The 17,469-nt window shown below is 36.7% G+C and overlaps 1 protein-coding gene across 2 annotated transcripts; it reads right to left on the bottom strand.

Moving 5' to 3' along the window:
* Nucleotides 1–271: 271 nt before the first annotated feature.
* Nucleotides 272–16,978, bottom strand: LOC106153774 (prolyl 4-hydroxylase subunit alpha-1). Of its 2 annotated transcripts, none has more exons than XM_087004573.1 (12): nucleotides 15,374–16,978; nucleotides 14,110–14,282; nucleotides 13,131–13,465; nucleotides 12,817–12,868; nucleotides 12,400–12,539; nucleotides 6,219–6,383; nucleotides 5,824–5,888; nucleotides 4,640–4,760; nucleotides 2,492–2,620; nucleotides 1,996–2,064; nucleotides 1,316–1,412; nucleotides 272–855 (listed from the first exon to the last, which is right to left on the bottom strand). In XM_087004573.1, exons 1-12 carry the CDS (start codon nucleotides 15,574–15,576, stop codon nucleotides 776–778), a joined length of 1,629 nt encoding a protein of 542 aa, XP_086860699.1. In that variant the 5' UTR covers nucleotides 15,577–16,978; the 3' UTR covers nucleotides 272–775. The 2 variants fall into 2 exon arrangements, with proteins under 2 accessions (XP_086860699.1, XP_086860698.1); XM_087004572.1 differs by lacking the exon at nucleotides 5,824–5,888 and adding an exon at nucleotides 5,558–5,622.
* Nucleotides 16,979–17,469: the final 491 nt, after the last annotated feature.

The raw sequence follows: 17,469 nt of genomic DNA, 5'->3' as shown, positions 1-17,469 counted from the left end.
TGTGAATATCTGTGGAAAATCAATCTGTCGCCCTGGTAGAGGGTAAATTACACCCGCCAAGGAGGTTACGTTTTTGGTATATTTTGTTCAGTGTGTCTGTTTGTCTATTACATGTAGCAACATTATGGGAAAAAGGAGTGGTCGGATTTTCATGAAATTTTCAGAAAATGTCGGGAGCGTAACAAGTAACAAACAGTTAAATTTTTGTGGTCAGCTGTAATTTTTCACTTCTTTATTTTGTTTTAATAACTTCCTTTTCATTCCCCCCCCCCCCCGTGCCCTTAAAAAGTAATGATGGTTTCGACTCTCCTACCCAGACAGCTTTTTAAAAAATATACATTTGAACCGTTAATTTATTCGTTACACGCATGCCATAGACTACACCAACTACATCACATGGTGTCTTCATATTTAGAGTGGTCTATAGCCATAGACTACACCAACTACATCACATGGGTGTCTTCTTCATATCGAGCTTGGACATATGTCCAAGTATCGAGAGAGATCTATAGCTATAAACTACAGCAACTACATCACATGGGTGTCTGCATATTTAGAGAGGTCTATAGCTAAAGCCTACGCCAAACTACATCATATGGGTGTCTTCATATATAGAAAGGTCTTTAGTCATAGACTACACCAACTACATCAAATGGGTGTCTTCATATCTAGAAAGGTCTGTAGCCATAGACTACACCAAACTCCATCACATGGGTGTCTTCATATATAGAAAGGTCTATTAGCCATAGACCACACCAACTGCGTCACGTGACCATCACTCGTCTAAAGCATCGGGAGTTAACCCGCATCGTCTGCGAAATAACTGCCCTCTTTCACGGATCCATTTGTTTGAGACTGAAATGAACACACAAGGCAAATCTCTTAGGAAACAAATTAGAAAGAAAAATGTAAGCGGTTCTTTCATTCAATTGCATGAAATTATACATAGACCCATGCAACTGTTTAACTCTTTAAACAATGAATAGAAAACCATTTAAAAATTAATTGAAAAAATAAAGTAAAGCCCTCACTACTGTTTTGAGACGGAATGGATAACTTTTTTCCATATAAGTAGAAGCAGTCTTTAAACAGTTAATACTCAGTGGCTATCCCTAATGTTTCAGTGAAATTCAACTGATCTCAGGTTGGCCTACATAGACTTCTCGAGTTATGGTAGTGTGAAAACTGGAGCCATGGTCCTGTTTCATATTACAACTGTCAAATATCGCTCTTGGCAAAAACGGCTCAGATTGAACCGCGTTTGACTATCTGATATATTAAGCGACTCTTGTAATGGTTATATAGGCCTACTTACTCCACTTTTGTCCCAGAAGTACCGGACAACCCGCGTGCTCGGTTCTGTGGTCAACTTCTCCGTTTCTCTTCAAGTTGTACCAGAATGCGGCAGCGTTCTAAACCCCAGAAAAGTCCAATGCCTTAATCAAATACGAATCTGACACCCAGTGCTCAAAACTAAGCACGTGTTTCTAACACCGTGACAGATACTGAATAAATGTAACATTACCGTACACATGAGTAGGCGTGGAAATATTTCACCAAAATAAAATTAATTATAGAATAACGTCCTACACAGCACTTTACAATAATTTAATAACGTAAAATTATAAAAATAAATTTTATCAAAATTCCAAACAACCATGTCTATACACGCCAACACGGATTGGATCTTGGCATATCTCTAGCGGGGCTATTCCGCAAAAAAATTCTCTGTGTCACTAACCTGTCAGTAAGTGACGCCTACATTTTGTGTAATATTTACATCATTCTGACTCACCCCTTTATTTTTTCTGTTTCATACTATAATACCCTACAATGTGAAAAAAATCAACAGTAATTAAAACGTGATATTAAACAGTTGTGCAAATAAAACAAAATGCGAGCGTCACTGACGTGACCCAGAGGGTCAGTTTTTGTGGATGTGAAACGGCCCAACAGACTCCACTTTATAAAATATAAAATATAAAATACATGTACCTTGACAGTTGGAACGCGGACCTTGATCACTGGAAACACGGTGTGTCCGCCGGACTGGGCACTGGTCAACTGTGAAAAGATGACCCGCAACAAATATCATATCAGAAAATGTTGTATACACACTTTCTAACACCATCCTCTATAGAACAGCACATGCGAATGTTGAAACTGCACATACATGTAGGCCCACAGTGCTGGCAAGAATGTTTACATTTTAAATTATTTGCCACCACTTTCTTTAATGTATCTTCGAGGGAAAGTTTTTGATGTTGAGATTTAGGGGGAAACTGTTAATATTAAAACGACTGACTAATATCTTAATATTACAATGTCATTTACATTAGGCTATATCATGCATAATGTTAATTCAAACATTTATTCAAATCGAACGCAATTTCTTTCTATTTCTTTCTCCTACTATATCAATTCTTTGTCATTTCGAAAAATTAGCAACCTTGCTTATTATAAGCGTGGGGTATTTGTAAATTGCAATTACGTATGTGAGCCAGGTGGCAATCCTGCGCCCAGTATCCTGGAGATGTGTCGGAAGGTTCTTCAACATTTCATCGTCGCCAAAGAAATCGTGGTGTGGTTCGTACATACCCCCGATGCCATAGTTAAGAACCTGGTAAATAAAAAAAAATGCCATTTTACCCATATATATTACCCATATAATTTTATCCATTAATCGAACTAAATTTGTGCAGAAAATATGTTAGAAGTAGGCAAAAAGTAGCCATAATATATAACTTATTGTGTTGCTAGAAACAAATTCTCAATCAGTACAATGTTTATTTAGTATCACTTATCACTGTTAATCACTACTTCCTAGCCCCGTGCACCGTTTGCGTCATTAATATTTTTCGGTAAAATTCCAGGTTTTAAAATTCAATTAACTGATTGCTTTCACACAGGTGTACCATTTTCCTAGAATATATTTATCACTTTCATTGTTAAGGCTTTTTTCCAGAAAATCCCATTACATTGTCACCTTTACTAAGGTGTCAATGTTGCCGCTAATTTCATTTCCACTTAGTTATGACACATGCAACAATGGACAATTTGACAATGACATATATAACAACTATATATAACAACTTTACCCATTCTCAAGGCATCAGTCTCACCTTGGTGTCTTTTTTTCCGATATTTTTTAAATAACGAAATGGTTCTTTCTCATGTTATTCTATTTTAGAAATTCTCAATATAAAGCTCCATTTGAATGACAAGGATATATTCGCGAATTCTACTTTTTCTAAAACTCTGGGGACAGAAAGCTTTTTGTGCACAACATGAAAAAAAAATTCTGATTTACGCTTTGCTAATATGGATAATTTTCGTATTCAGTAATGAAGGTTTAATTAACCAAAGTTTTAAAAATAACATCCCTTTTGGATAATATTTGCACGTTTTTAAAGCTAACAAAAATAAGAAGGAGTATTACGAAATACACGTTTATTTTACTGATGCGCTTTGTTCCCAACTTCAAGTATATATTTCCCAATGCCTGATAACGAAGGTTTTGCAAATTACCTTCTAAGACCCCATTTCCATAGATTTTAGATCGATCTATCCCTGTGGGGAGTCTCACTAGATTACTGTCAGCTTAGCCGTCTGTCCCACCTACTAAAAGCTGTAAGGGGTAATTAACTATGGTGCGCGCTCGACTGACTGCAAGGGAGTTAGGTCGATCTAAATCTAAATCTCTGGATCGATCTAAATCTCTGGGAATGCACCCTAAGAGAATGCTGTTTTGCTGTGTTTTGTGTAAAATATTTGACTGTGCCCTGTCACCATATCATCTAGCTAATCATGGCATGACATCACATTTTGCTTTCTAGTCATCAGCATACAGTGTCCTCCCTAAGTACTGATCCTTTTAACCTCTTCTCCATCTATTTCCATCTTTATATCTTCATACATCTAATTATACGTACAATTAAATAATATTGCCTTCCAAGCCAGGTGGGTTACCGGAATGGCCAATTTAATTCAATGATACTTATAAAAGAAAGGACTTCCAGGCAGAGCTCTGGACACAGGTTGATATCTTACACTGATTGAACGAGGTGAATGATATAGTTTCAACACTGAAGGTAGCGGGTCATTTCTAAATACGTTTGAAGCTGACGTACACTTTAATAACCAAAAATTTGGCTTCTCGTTTATTTGAGTTACCCTGTGTGACTATACAAACTGACTTCCTTAATTTGACTTGTAAACTGATTATATACATGTAAGTACACATCCTGCATACATTTGACCGACACATCTATAATAGGCCTAAAACAAATTACATCCATGACATATAAGATCAGATAACAACCTAATAAACTTTTTTGGAAATTAAATTGCATGCAATAGAGTTGATTAGTTTTATAGTTGCCAATTCAATTAGGGGTAGGGAAAACCTAAAATTCATTGAAGACATTAAATTATAGTGTGTGTGTGTGTGTGTGTGTGTGTGTGTGTGTGTGTGTGTGTGTAAGAACAGATAAATCTATTCATTATAATTTCGGTGATTTAAGTGGCTAGACGAGTAAATAAAAAATCAAATGGATATATATATATATATATATATATATATATATATATATATATATATATATATATATATATATATTGAGAATCAGTATCAACTGACCTGCCACGCCTCCGCGTCTGCCGAGCGTTCTCTGTAAACTGTACTCAGGCCGGTTATTTCTTCAACTCTTTCACTTAACTGGCGCACCGTCTTATCCAGATGCCAGTCAAACAGCCAAGCTCTGGCGTAAAGTAGATATGTGAGAATTTTTATTCATTAATTTATTAACTTTACATGACACACAGGAGAGAGAGAGAGAGAGAAATGCTTACGCACTGAGTACAGTGTAGGAGATCTGTATGAATAATTAAGTAACTGAACGATAGCAGATTAGTGAACGCAGTAAAATAAAATATGCATGATAAAAACCTAACACCTTGCTAAAGCTCAAAAAATGTAAAATAAAACTGACCAACTTTTCAATGCAAAAAGGCATGAAAAGAAATATGCGATCCCGTTAACACCCTGAATCCCTTAAGCTAGTGTTCTGAAGCAGCAGAAGCATGATGCTAATAACGCGAGATCTGGATATACATGTACCACGTAAACTTCACCTTGGGTTACACGTATTTTCGACGTACATGCTGCTTGTGAGTTGGTACATTTTGTCTATTTAATAGAAAGAAGATTCAGGGTTATCTGAGTCGATTTGTTATTTTGATACTGAATCTGTTAAGTTATGTAATTTACCACACAAAAATATACACAATCTATGCAAGCAAGGTATAGTGGATTTTAAAAAATAAACAGATCCCTAACGGAAATTTCCTATCGACTATTATATATCCTAACTCATGTAGCAAATCGAGATATATAAAAAATTTATTTTAATCTCTTGTAACAAAGATTGACCAACACTTAAATATCTACATTAGCAATCATATTGTGCTCGTTACATTTTTTTAAGAAAAGCAAATCACGAAAAAAAGCCCAATTAAAGTGTTTCCTGATAGCAGATGTATTCAATATTTTATGTACAACTTGCTTATCCTTTGCTCGGACTTGGCCTTGATGGATGGTTCTCCCACCATAGAACGCGACAGCTGCGAAGACACCATTGTGATAATCAGAAAATAATAAAAAAAAACTTATCAGTGTCAAACAAAAGATAAGAAATACCTTCATTCACTATTTAGCTTGTCCAAAATGTGCCAGATAACAGAACAAAAGTGAAAGGAAAAAAATGAAACAAGGGAATTAGCTTGCTATTGTTGTACGTGGCAATAAAATATACTGCATCTTACAATTTTGAGATACGTTCCCTGGAAGGGCTTTCTCCTGAGATATTCACGACTACCGAACGTTGCAGCTGAAGATCACATAGTCGCTTGTTGAAATATACATCAATTCTATATATTTAAAATACACAATTAAATATACTACCGAAAATGTAACGGCAAGACATTTTATATCTTGGAGAATTTCTTATGGCAATGTGGTTTGAATTTGTTCTCTTTCCATTATTTGAGCTTGTTAATCTATTATCTACGGGGTTTCTAAAAATTATCCACAGTACTGAGACTTTTATAGAATGTCTGACATTGCCTATATTTTGCGGCACGTTTTAAGATTAATGAAAAGAGGGTAGGAATAATTTATGTACGTCTAATTTTCACGTTATTCATATTACATGTCCTACCCGTGGTTTGGCCAATTCCATAAGGATGTCCGCCTCTTTATCCGTGATGACGTCATAGAAAATGCTAACCCTGGGGTCCAGGTACAGAACTTCCTCTTTTACTGGTCGAATAGGAACCAGGGTTTTCTTGTACTGACAGAAGAGTCGGGCTTCGATCTTTGGATCCTTAACAGAAAAATAGTTTATTTACTCTCAAATAAGACAGTGCCATGCCGTGGCGGTTCCGTAGTTGCAACTGACAGGTTATTAGGCAAAATGAGCGATTTCTACTGAATGAATGGTTTCTCTGATAAAAGTTAAACTTTGTACTAGATGAATTCATGTTCAGTTTAAACTTCCCAGTTTCTAAACCAATTTTTGGAAGCTACTACTGGTACATTACTGAAACGCGCATGGAATAAGAAAGCACAAAAATGAAAATAAATCAAAACTATCTCTGAGAAAGAACGACAGCATACAGGCCTACCCAACTACCAGACTCGGCACCTAAGGATCCTGAATTAACCGGTATATCGGACCACGCTACCCGTTTTCAAGGTGTGTGTCAGATCGCATATCGGAGTATCATACCCCAGAACAAATTTTGTAGCACGACTGCGGGCTCATCCACGCTCGGCTGAACAACCTTAAACTGTACTCTTACTTTAGAGTACTCTATTTCATTGTCTCTATGGGGATATATGGGGACTTTACGACATTCGGTTTGAATGTTTTAACCACTTTTGATAGGGCTTTTTTGCATTGTATTAGATTAATGTGGCAGTCTAAGGTGCATCTAGGTGGCTTTCAAATTTATGCACCCGGTTTTAAAATCATATGGCGATTTTACGACAATCGTTTACTATCCAATCAAGGTGACAGCCGAGCATGCCAGGGCTCATCCTGTCGGTGTTCTGGCTGATACTCCGAAATGCGATCTGACACACACCTTGAAAACGGGTAGTGTGGTCCGATATACCGGTTAATTCAGGATCCTTAGGTGCCGAGTCTGGTAGTTGGGTAGGCCTGGCATAGCACTGGTAGAAAGACGGGTTTATGATATATCGGAATGGAAAGACTGGCTATCAGGATATCTATGTTATGCTTATTGTAGAGAGGTAAATTAGCATGGTGGAATATTAGTATATGTTAAAGAGCGTTTAGTAAATAGTTTAAAGTAATCAAAAACCCTAAATTAGACACTGTCTCCCTGCTATTAGACAAGCAGGTTACAGGACTTGACACAAAGTATATTTTATTTTAGTAGAAGGTGTGAATGCAAAGACTGGAACGTAAAAAGACTTTATCGAAATTGATGGAGCGGAACATGTATGAAAAAGACAACTTTTCTATTCCAGGCCTACCCAACTACCAGACTCGGCACCGAATGATCCCGAATTCACCGGTAGATCGGACCACACTACCCGTTTTCAAGGTGTGAGTCAGTAAACCGTCTATGGATAAAATTACCAACTGGCTCATCAACAACAAACGGCAAATATTCCTTTTATTCTGTTCATTTTACCCCTGTAAAGTCTACTGAACATTTTATATGGATTGTAACAAATATTATTACGTTTATATTTTCATCATTTCCCCCGAGAATGCAAGTACCATAGTAAACCTAACACCCTATTCCAAGTTTGTCTGGGGTGAGTCTGGAAAATATGGATTTCTCGGAAAACTAAGCGATAATGTGTCAGTGACTATACTTAATGAATTCGAGGAATATGTGCACGAAAACATTAATAATGTAGCGGAAATTATGGAGGGCATGATGCAAAGAGCGGCGGGTGATGTGAAAATGACCTACAAAGTGCCTAGACCATTAGATAATGGTTGGTTTGGTAATAAATACAGATTTGCAAAGAGTTAAAAAAAATTCGCTGTTGAGAAAATTCAGACGCACTAATGACGACACATACCTAGGTAGCTACTGGAAAGCAAAAAAAAAAAAAATCCATATAGAGAGATATGTCGTAAAACAAAGAATAAGTGGAAAACAATGCAGCAGCAAAACACTGAAAACATTTAAAAGATCCATTTTTATGTTAGAAATTAATCAAAGGGAAAGGTGCTCGTCGTCTAGTGCCATAATTAGTGACCGGTGGTTTGAATATTTTCAGCAACTACATGTATATAACCCACAGGCTACAGGAACCTCAATATTTAAGGAGGAACATCAAGCTTTGGAAGAGCATGACTATTATTGTGAGCACTGTGTCAATGATGACCCTCCTGAACTTAATAATCACCTTGAAATGGAAGAAGTCACCAAGGCAGTAAAAGAAATGAAAAACAAAAGGGTGCCTGAGGCTGGTGGTATTAGCGTATAAGAACTCGCTCCATATTATCATATCATATCTGAGATTTGGGGTACCAATTATGTTGAGGTAATTGAGATAGTGCAAATAAAATTTTGTGAATATTTCCAAGTTCCGCATCAAATGCTGGATCTGACGGTGCATTATCTCACGCGTAGCATTAAATGTTGGTTGAAATTATTATGTATGGGACCAGACAGGTTCCCGAAACAATGTTACCAAATGTTATATAATCTAGAATGACATGGGCTAGTAAGGTAAAACATGTATTCTTCAGCTACGGCTATGGTTGTCTCAAGAGATAGGAAATGTTGGATACTTTTTTCAGTTAGTTTACTTAACGGTTGAAAGGCAAACGGAATTAAACGGACTAAATTTTAAACCTTCGTTACTGTCGCTCGCAGCACCATCTCACATTCTACAATCGATCTATTTTATTTTTACTAAAGTAGAAAATCCGCAACTTGTTTGGAAGCGATTATGCTGTTTAATGTCTCAAAAATGTCTTAAATGTTTATATTTTAAAAATCTTAATGAACAGCTTGTGGCGACTTTTGCAGTGTCGCCGGGTCTTTAAGAAATTGAAAAAAAAAAACATTCGTAACGTGTTTTTGCACAAGGCATTATTTTTAGCTATTTTCGCCATTACCAAAATCTTCAGTTCACTTACATCCATGATTAGCAAAGCGGTACGGTGACATGGCACTGTCAAATGTTTACACCAAACAAAACTGCAATCTCACAGAAAGTAAATTGCAAAACCTACGTCACCAAGCACTGTGAAAAAAATACATGTGTAACTGAGGATGAAAGATCCCTTGAGCGCAGTCTAAATTTTGCTAGTATGAATAACGAGAGAATATTATCCAATAGGCTTCACTCTAAATACCCCTAAATACCTCTGTACTCCAGTTAACTACTTTCTTATGTCTTCGTGGAATGAGCTCTCCTCCGCTGCTAAATCATTACTTTCGATCTCTTCTTTGAAGAATTCGTTTTCGAAATAACGTTATCGCAGGATCTCTTTCAACTTTTCAACAAACATCTTAACTGAAGTCAAGAAAAATGCCCAACAGAGCGAGGGTTGGATGTTTATTTAATGCAGAACTATACCGGCACAATTGGACTACAATAGACGTAGGCCTACATGTACACTGCCCCTGAGGTGCCTTCGATACTTCTTTGCACTTCTTTTTCAAATGCCCTTTACTCAATCGAAGCTATACAAGCCCCTTTGCACACACACACACTCACAAAAAATGATGACACATTCGGAAACAAAGTCTTGTTAAAAACTCATAAAGAAAATCAATGTATACCTTGTATTGAACAGTGGAACACGTGACCGATATGTTTCTTTAAGTTCAAAGGTTACATACCAAGATTCGGGGGTCTGCAACGTCCATTTCAATTATAAGTCATTTTTGTCAATACAAAAAATTAATATCAAAATCATTCAAAGGTGCTACTGTACTTCTATTTACATTTTTAACACCCTATTCCGCCTAATTTAAATGTTTCGAATACAATTATGAATTACTGAACAGCTATATTACTGGATTTCTTCTACATTTAAGAAGAGCAAGAAATGCCGCCCTGAACCTCTTATTCAATACCCCATATACAATTGGATTAATAATTGAGCCGGCTGTTGCTAATTTGACACTTATATTTAATAGAATATTGAAAGCATAAGTATTGTTTTCGAAAAGGTTTCTAGCAAGATTAAGAATTAGACTGGGTAGTAAAACGACTAAGAGCGCTCCTAATGTGATCGCTGTCATCTTTGAAAGTTTCACGTCGGTTTTTTTTATCGTTTGTTTCTTGTTCTGGAGTTGTTCCGATCTATCTGGATCATTGGATCTAGGTGGAGAAGGCAGGACCACTTTAGGAGCCGGATTCGAGCACTTCCCAGGTCCTTTTCCTTTCCCCTTTAATTTAATCTCTGGTGGTGGCACTTCCTCTAATGATTCTATGAATGTTGGGTTTTTAAAGAAAACCAAATTCGGTTTGTTTAAAGGAAAAGATTCCTTCGATGTTGACGGCTGTGCTTCGTCCAAGGATTTATTCATGTCATTTTTTATGATCAGCCGATTATCCAACTTCTCCTGTTCGATGTCATTGCACTGCTGTTTATTTGTGTTCGTATTAAGCGCATTAACTGCCATCTTCTGACGTCTAACGCGCCGAAGAATTGCACCATAAAAACCAAATGGTATTATAATTAAAACGGGGAAATGTGGGACGACCAATGTTGTCAAGAATTCCTGTTCGACATAACGGGCCGTACATTCCACACCCGGAGACCATGTATTCCAACCAAAAAGTGGTGGGAGACAAAGGCCCATCGGATAAAGCCACGAGAAAGCAATTGCTGTAATGATCTTCTTTTCTGTTATCACTGTTACATATTTCACATGCCGACAGATTTTCAAGTATCTTTCAGTGGCAATAAACAACTGGTGCATAATAGAAATCTGCACAACGATCATGTTAATGTATATTTTTAGTAGACAAAAATACTTGTTGGTAGAAAGATATTGTGAGTCTGATCCTTCCTCTGTCATATAGGCTGCAACTAGATTGAGCGGAATGCAAACACTGCCAGTGAGAAAACCGACTACGGCAAGGCTGGCAATTCCAAAAAATGTCTTATCTCTAAGTTCTTTATATTTTCCAAACGCAAATATCACGAAACCATTAGCCACCATGACAAAAACGGCCAATATAGCATCGAAAACAATAAAAGGCAAGCAATTAAGACTTGCGCAGGAAAAGTGCTCTACATTGGTGTCATTAGCAATTGCCCTCAACTTTACCGACACATTCATCCCAAACTCTTCTCGGCTATCTGTGGCCATCACGGTGTGCAAATGAGAACTCTTTTGACTGCAAATATTTCCAACGAGACAGATAATTTAAACAAATTGCTTCCACAGAAATGACGGCAACTACAGTTCAAGCATGTACAAGCACTGTATCTACTTTCCTATCAATGACAGAATTATGTACAGTTGTCACCAAGCGTGTGGCGGTTCTAGTCGTCAGAAATTTCCTCCGCTTTTTACACCAACAACCAACTGACACGCCAATAGACTCCGCCCATTTCGACACGTCACCGAAGTCTGGACAAGTTGAGACAAAATCATGACAGATCACGTAGAATTACATTATTTTGAACTGATCTTCATGATTTTGAAAAGAAAATAAATATGTTTTATTCGCGTCAACACATCAGACAAAATACATGATAGTGTTCAGTAAGGGTCTAGCGTTGGCTGGAACTCTTAATTACATATGCATCTTATCCACGAGGAGCGAAGAGGACAATCGCATATACACTCACCCCTCTAAGCAACAGATCAGAAATATATTCAGTGCAAAGGTTTTGCAATTTCATTAATTTTCACGTTCAAAATTTGTTTGTTTGTTTTTTTTTCAAATTATCACCATTTAATAACTAGGGAACCCATGATGAGATGGAAAAATGGATAGAAACAACCTATAATATCATTAATATTCACAATCACCAGCACTATACCTTATGGCCAGATCACATACAATATGTAGTGGCCTGCTGCAATATTTTTATGTACAAACAGATTGTGTCTGTAGGCAGATACTTCATGCGGGTCCCAGCTAATTTCATTTTGATAAATAATATAATATAATTTAGAACCAGCTAGAATATATAATTTTTTGAGGGGGGGGGGGGGCAGAGAGGGGGGGCATTTTTAAAAAGACTTTTTCACATGCTGTGTGAAGCCATTTTGATGCAATATACATGTATATTTAACACCCGTATCTTATGCCTGGATGTAAATATATGTCTATGTAAATATAAAAAAACTGAAATCTGAAATGAAAATAGGCCTTACCTGCACGTTTTCGCCGCGACACAGACGCTCATACATTCCAGCATTAGACGTGAACCCTTGCGTCAATGGAACCGGTAGTTCTGTCAGATAACCATCTCTTGTAAGAAAACCCGCGTTTTCTTTTTTGTATTCTTTGTCGGCTAGGGATAAAAAAAATAGCGAGAAAAACACACACTTTTGTAACAAAAAACATGATGCATGCATCATTGTACTACACGAATTTTCACGAGTTTACTATGCTCCAGTAAAAAAAACATGCAGAAACTAACTGTACAGAGTTGGAGTTGAAACAATATTGATTTCTCAATACATGAAGATATAGCATATTTTGTAAAGAGAAGCTATAGAAGTAAAATTCGACTGAGATCAAGCAGACTCGAGGGAAATCCATAATGTTTCTAATGTCTGTATATATACCATTTTTAGAGGCTTTATGGGCATACTCAGCGGCGACCTTCGTGTTCCCAAGCTGAAAACATATGAGATTTAATAATCGGCCATGTGACATTTAAATCTGTCAAAAAGCAATTTTGGGTATTGAAATAATATTTATTTCAGGAAGAATTGTAATGTCATAGGGGTGGGGGAGCAATAAAGACAAAAATATTCCTTTCACATTTCCTTTCAAATATCGCTGATATATTAAGATTTGATAATAAAAACATTCCTCGAATATTTCGTTCTGGGTTTTTAATCTTTAAAAAACTGCCTGTGAGAACAGAAGAACAGACCTCTTCATAAGCCTCAGCCAAAATGGTATACGCCGACTGTAGGTGCTCCCAAAGAGGCTCTCCCTTTGATTCTTGGATTTTCAAAGATTCCTCGATCCAGTTAACTGCTAGAGGCAAATTATCATCAGAATGGAACGCAATTTGACCAATGTAAAAACAGTCTGCGGCCCCCAGTTCCGACGTTCTCACACCCGATACGTTTCCCTGGGCGAACTCTTTGACTGGTAATTTATACATCTGCTGTAACCGTAGCAAAGCCACTGCGGCGCCTTCTAGATCAGCATCTTGTGGCCAAACGTGCTGGAAACCCAAACTTAAGGTACTTTTGGATAACTCTGGGTGAAAGAATAAATACCTGATTAAATTATCAGAATATTATCGTATGGGCACATAATGTGCTAGTGTATTCTCGAAATTAAAAAATAAATGGTATCAGTGCCCCAACAAATGTTCAGGCGTATACTTCATGTTTTCAAAATTCTGAAAATCAAAGAGCATTGCAATTAAACTATACCAAATATAATTTACGCGGAAGTAACACTTCGCCATGAACAATAGTGTGATTCACTCCAGTGGGGGGCTGCCATGTAAAGTTTTAAAAACATTATGATATAATGATACTTACAAGTGTGGCAAATGAAATATAATTGTATTCATTATATGTGATTTGTAAAATAAATCCAAGGATGATACTCATAAAGATAATTGGATAAATGTTTAAAGGAAAAGCATGTAGATTGATTAAATAACATTTAGTAAACGAATGCTAAATTAAAGGTGAGCCGCCATTTGTTTGTGTGTTATTTGAATTATCTACGTTTTGTACAGATTATAGGAAAAAGTTTTGTTCAGCTTTTTTGAAAATCTGCATTTTCTTAAGGATAAATTGCAAAAAAAAAGTGTGAATTAATAGCAAAACTTAGTTATATTTTCAGGCACATCTATTTTGTAATTTTTTCAGGTAAATGAAAAATCCTACCCTGAATTTCAACATCGTATGCAGGTTTCAACTTCGACAATTTTTCGAATAATTTCTTCCATGTTACCGCAAAGCGTTTGATGGTGTGGTACGCCCCAACAGGGTTCTCAGCGTACCCCAAGGTAGAGAACGCTGTGCTGTCTGATAGTGTTCCCTTCATATGCAGGAGGTCCCTGAAGAAAATATGTGTATACTTCCATAACTTTTTTCAGGTTGCCACGTAAAACGTGTCCCAGTACCAGTCTCAGTTTCACCTGTCTAATTGCCATATATAGGGGCCTTAAGTGTACCAATAACACAGTTTAAGGTTTCCCACTACCACAGTTAAAGTGTTGAAGCACATGTGCCCCAGTTCAAGAGTACCATTATCAATGTTTATGTGCCCAATTACCACAGTTCACGTCACCAGTATTTCTTATATATATATATATATATATATATATATATATATATATATATATATATATATATATACCTGTATATACAGACGTACATGTTAGTAACTTTAAGTAAGCAATTCTAATTATAAAGATTTGACAGACAATGTAAATATGGTTGGTCATGTCCTTTGTTTTCTGTTGCAGATACAGGTTCCATATAGTCTGGTTTATAGTGGGAATTATATCAAAATGGAAGACAGTGTTTCAGTAGACGACAATTTCAACACGCCGGATTCAGATTGCGTATTCTATTATATGATTATGCGTCGGTTTTACTGCTGTATAAATACAACAATTGTATTTGCATGCCTCGGAGCTATCTTTGGGCTGTGTTCCCATAAACTCATCTTTCTAGCTGGATCGATCTTACTCTGCGGAGTCTCTGGCTAAAGTGTTTTCAGTGTAATCAGCTTAATTGTCTGGCACGCTTCCAAGCGGCTTGACTATCGTTAATTACCCTCCAACAGTTTAAGTAGGCGCGTCAGGCATTAAAGCCGATTACACTAAATGCAATTTAGCTTGGTTTTGATTAACATCCGTCTTATAAATATAAGGTTACTCTAAGACCCCATTCCCACAGATTTGAGATCGATCTATCCCTGTGGGGAGTCTCAGCCGGCTTAAATGTCTGTCCCGCCTACTAAAAGCTGTAAGGGGGTAATTAACTACCGTGCACGCTCGGCTGACAGCAATTCAGCGTGAACCCCAGGGAGTTAGGTCGATCTAGATGGATCGATCTAAATCTATGGGAATGCAGTCTAAAGCAGACCTAGGACTGTTGTTATTTGTAAATATTTCAAATGATATTGTGTTTCTATACTTACGATTGTAACTCATTTAAGCGCTTTAGTTGATTCGTAAGAAAATTTCCTACTAAGTCAAAAAGATGTTTTTCTTTGTCTAGAAGTAGCTCGAGCTCCGCCGTGGACGTATACACCTCTGCTCGCACGACAAGGGTCCCTATCAGACATACAAAGTAATGTAGTGTATATCTCAGTCCGTGGCGCTTGCAGGTCGAACCCAGCATTTTTGTGACCGGATACTCACAGGAGACTTCTCTCACTGAATCATGCACAGTCTGTGTTGGGATACCTTGCCAATCTGCTGATTGAACTGACCATGAATGTTTAGATCAATCAGTCATAAATAAGATTCTACAATGTCAAGCTGACAAAGTAAAATGTTTGCAATAGTTTGATAAAGAGAACAAGGAGTGATCCACGCCGCTACGGTTCGTAACAAAATATACGTGGACGATTATTCATGAGCGACGGTCATAAAATGTTAATGGATTTGTATTGTATCCTATAGCACAGGAAATATTAATAATAAACAGAACTGCCCCGGGTACCCTTACACTGAAGTTTTATGTGTTTCTGTGTACCTGTATATTCTGTTAATTAATTCATTCATGTATTAAACACTGCACTCAAATTTGGTGTAGCTGCCCACTTCCTAAAAGTTCGTACACGACTATTAAAAGCATGCTCTTTTTCCAATGGACAGAGACTCGCATTCCACAAAAAAAAAAGTAAATTAGAATAACAAGATATATCTAGAAGGGGTTATTCCACAAAAAGTGTCACTTCAATTACCCACATTTTGTGTAATATTTGCATAATTCTGATCTGCCCCATTACTGCCTTTTCTTTGTTTTTGTACCCTCCAATATGGAAAGAAATTCAACAGTAATTAAAAAAGGGATATGTGCAAATAAGACAGAGTGTACGTGCGTCAATGACGTGACATTTCTTGTCGAATGACCAGAAGACATCCCTGATCAAATAGTATACTGATATTTTTTTATTCTTCTATATTTCATAAATACATACATTAAATATCATCTTTAAAAATATACATACTATTTATTAGTATTTTCATAAATAACTACTGTTCCAGGAATTCAAGAAACATGTTACCTATGTATATCATATTGAAATAAACAACATAAACAATTTCAAGACTAAATAAGTTTGCAAATGAACATGAACTTTGACGCTGAGACCCTTTTACATTATTTTCTAATTTCTTGGGCAACCTGTACTACATCATGAAAGTGCAATATGTAAAGGGTTGACTTAACATTGGCCGCTTAATTCAGCAAAAGGTGCGAAGATGGACTTTCTGGCCATTGCTGAATTGTCCAGCTTTGCTAATTGATTTTGTGGGCGATTTAAGTCGGAAAAATTCTTTATGTAACTTATAAATTTTCTTTAAACGAGTATTAGTTTACTTATTTAGCGCTTGTCAAATTTGGAAGGGTTCACGGCTAATGGCAATCGTAACTATAGTCAGCCAGTTGTGATAAATCTTTGATATTTTGTAGTGATTGTTGAAGAACAGGCCAAAAACTCATTTTGGTGAGACTTTCTTTTCTTAAGTCTTGACGCAGTACATTATTAATGCTAAAAAGACTCATACGATCTCGAAAGATAGTGCCACAAGCTCAGACAAAAAATACATTGCCAAAATGAGAATAAGTGGCCACGAGCTGGCGATAGAGAAAGACAGGCACATGAAAATCCCTCTGGAAGAAAGAACCTGCACACATTGTGAAACAGTAATAGAGGACGAGAACCATTTCTTCCTCACTTGCAGCAGGTACCAAACAGAGCGACAAAGCATGCTTAATTCCTTCCCAAATACTGAGAGACAAAATTATGAATAAGCAGGCAGTGATCAGAAACTATTTATCCTCTTCATCTCCAAGATCATAAATCACTTAAGACAATATCGCAATATATTCATGCAGTTGGCAGCACAATGAATAACCACCCATCGCATTAATAAACTTTAAGCTTTGATACACATTTTATCCTTTATTTTATCCTTTATTTATATTTTTGATGTAAGCATAATAGAGTAGTGTTAGAAGTAGTTACACAGCGAACAATATTAAATTGTAACGCTTAAAGCTGAA

The sequence above is a fragment of the Lingula anatina genome, chromosome 2 (genome assembly GCF_051362555.1).
Source record: "Lingula anatina isolate TDL-2025a chromosome 2, LinAna3.0, whole genome shotgun sequence".
Lineage (NCBI taxonomy): Eukaryota > Metazoa > Brachiopoda > Lingulata > Lingulida > Lingulidae > Lingula > Lingula anatina.
This window is presented reverse-complemented; position numbering and strand designations above follow the sequence as displayed.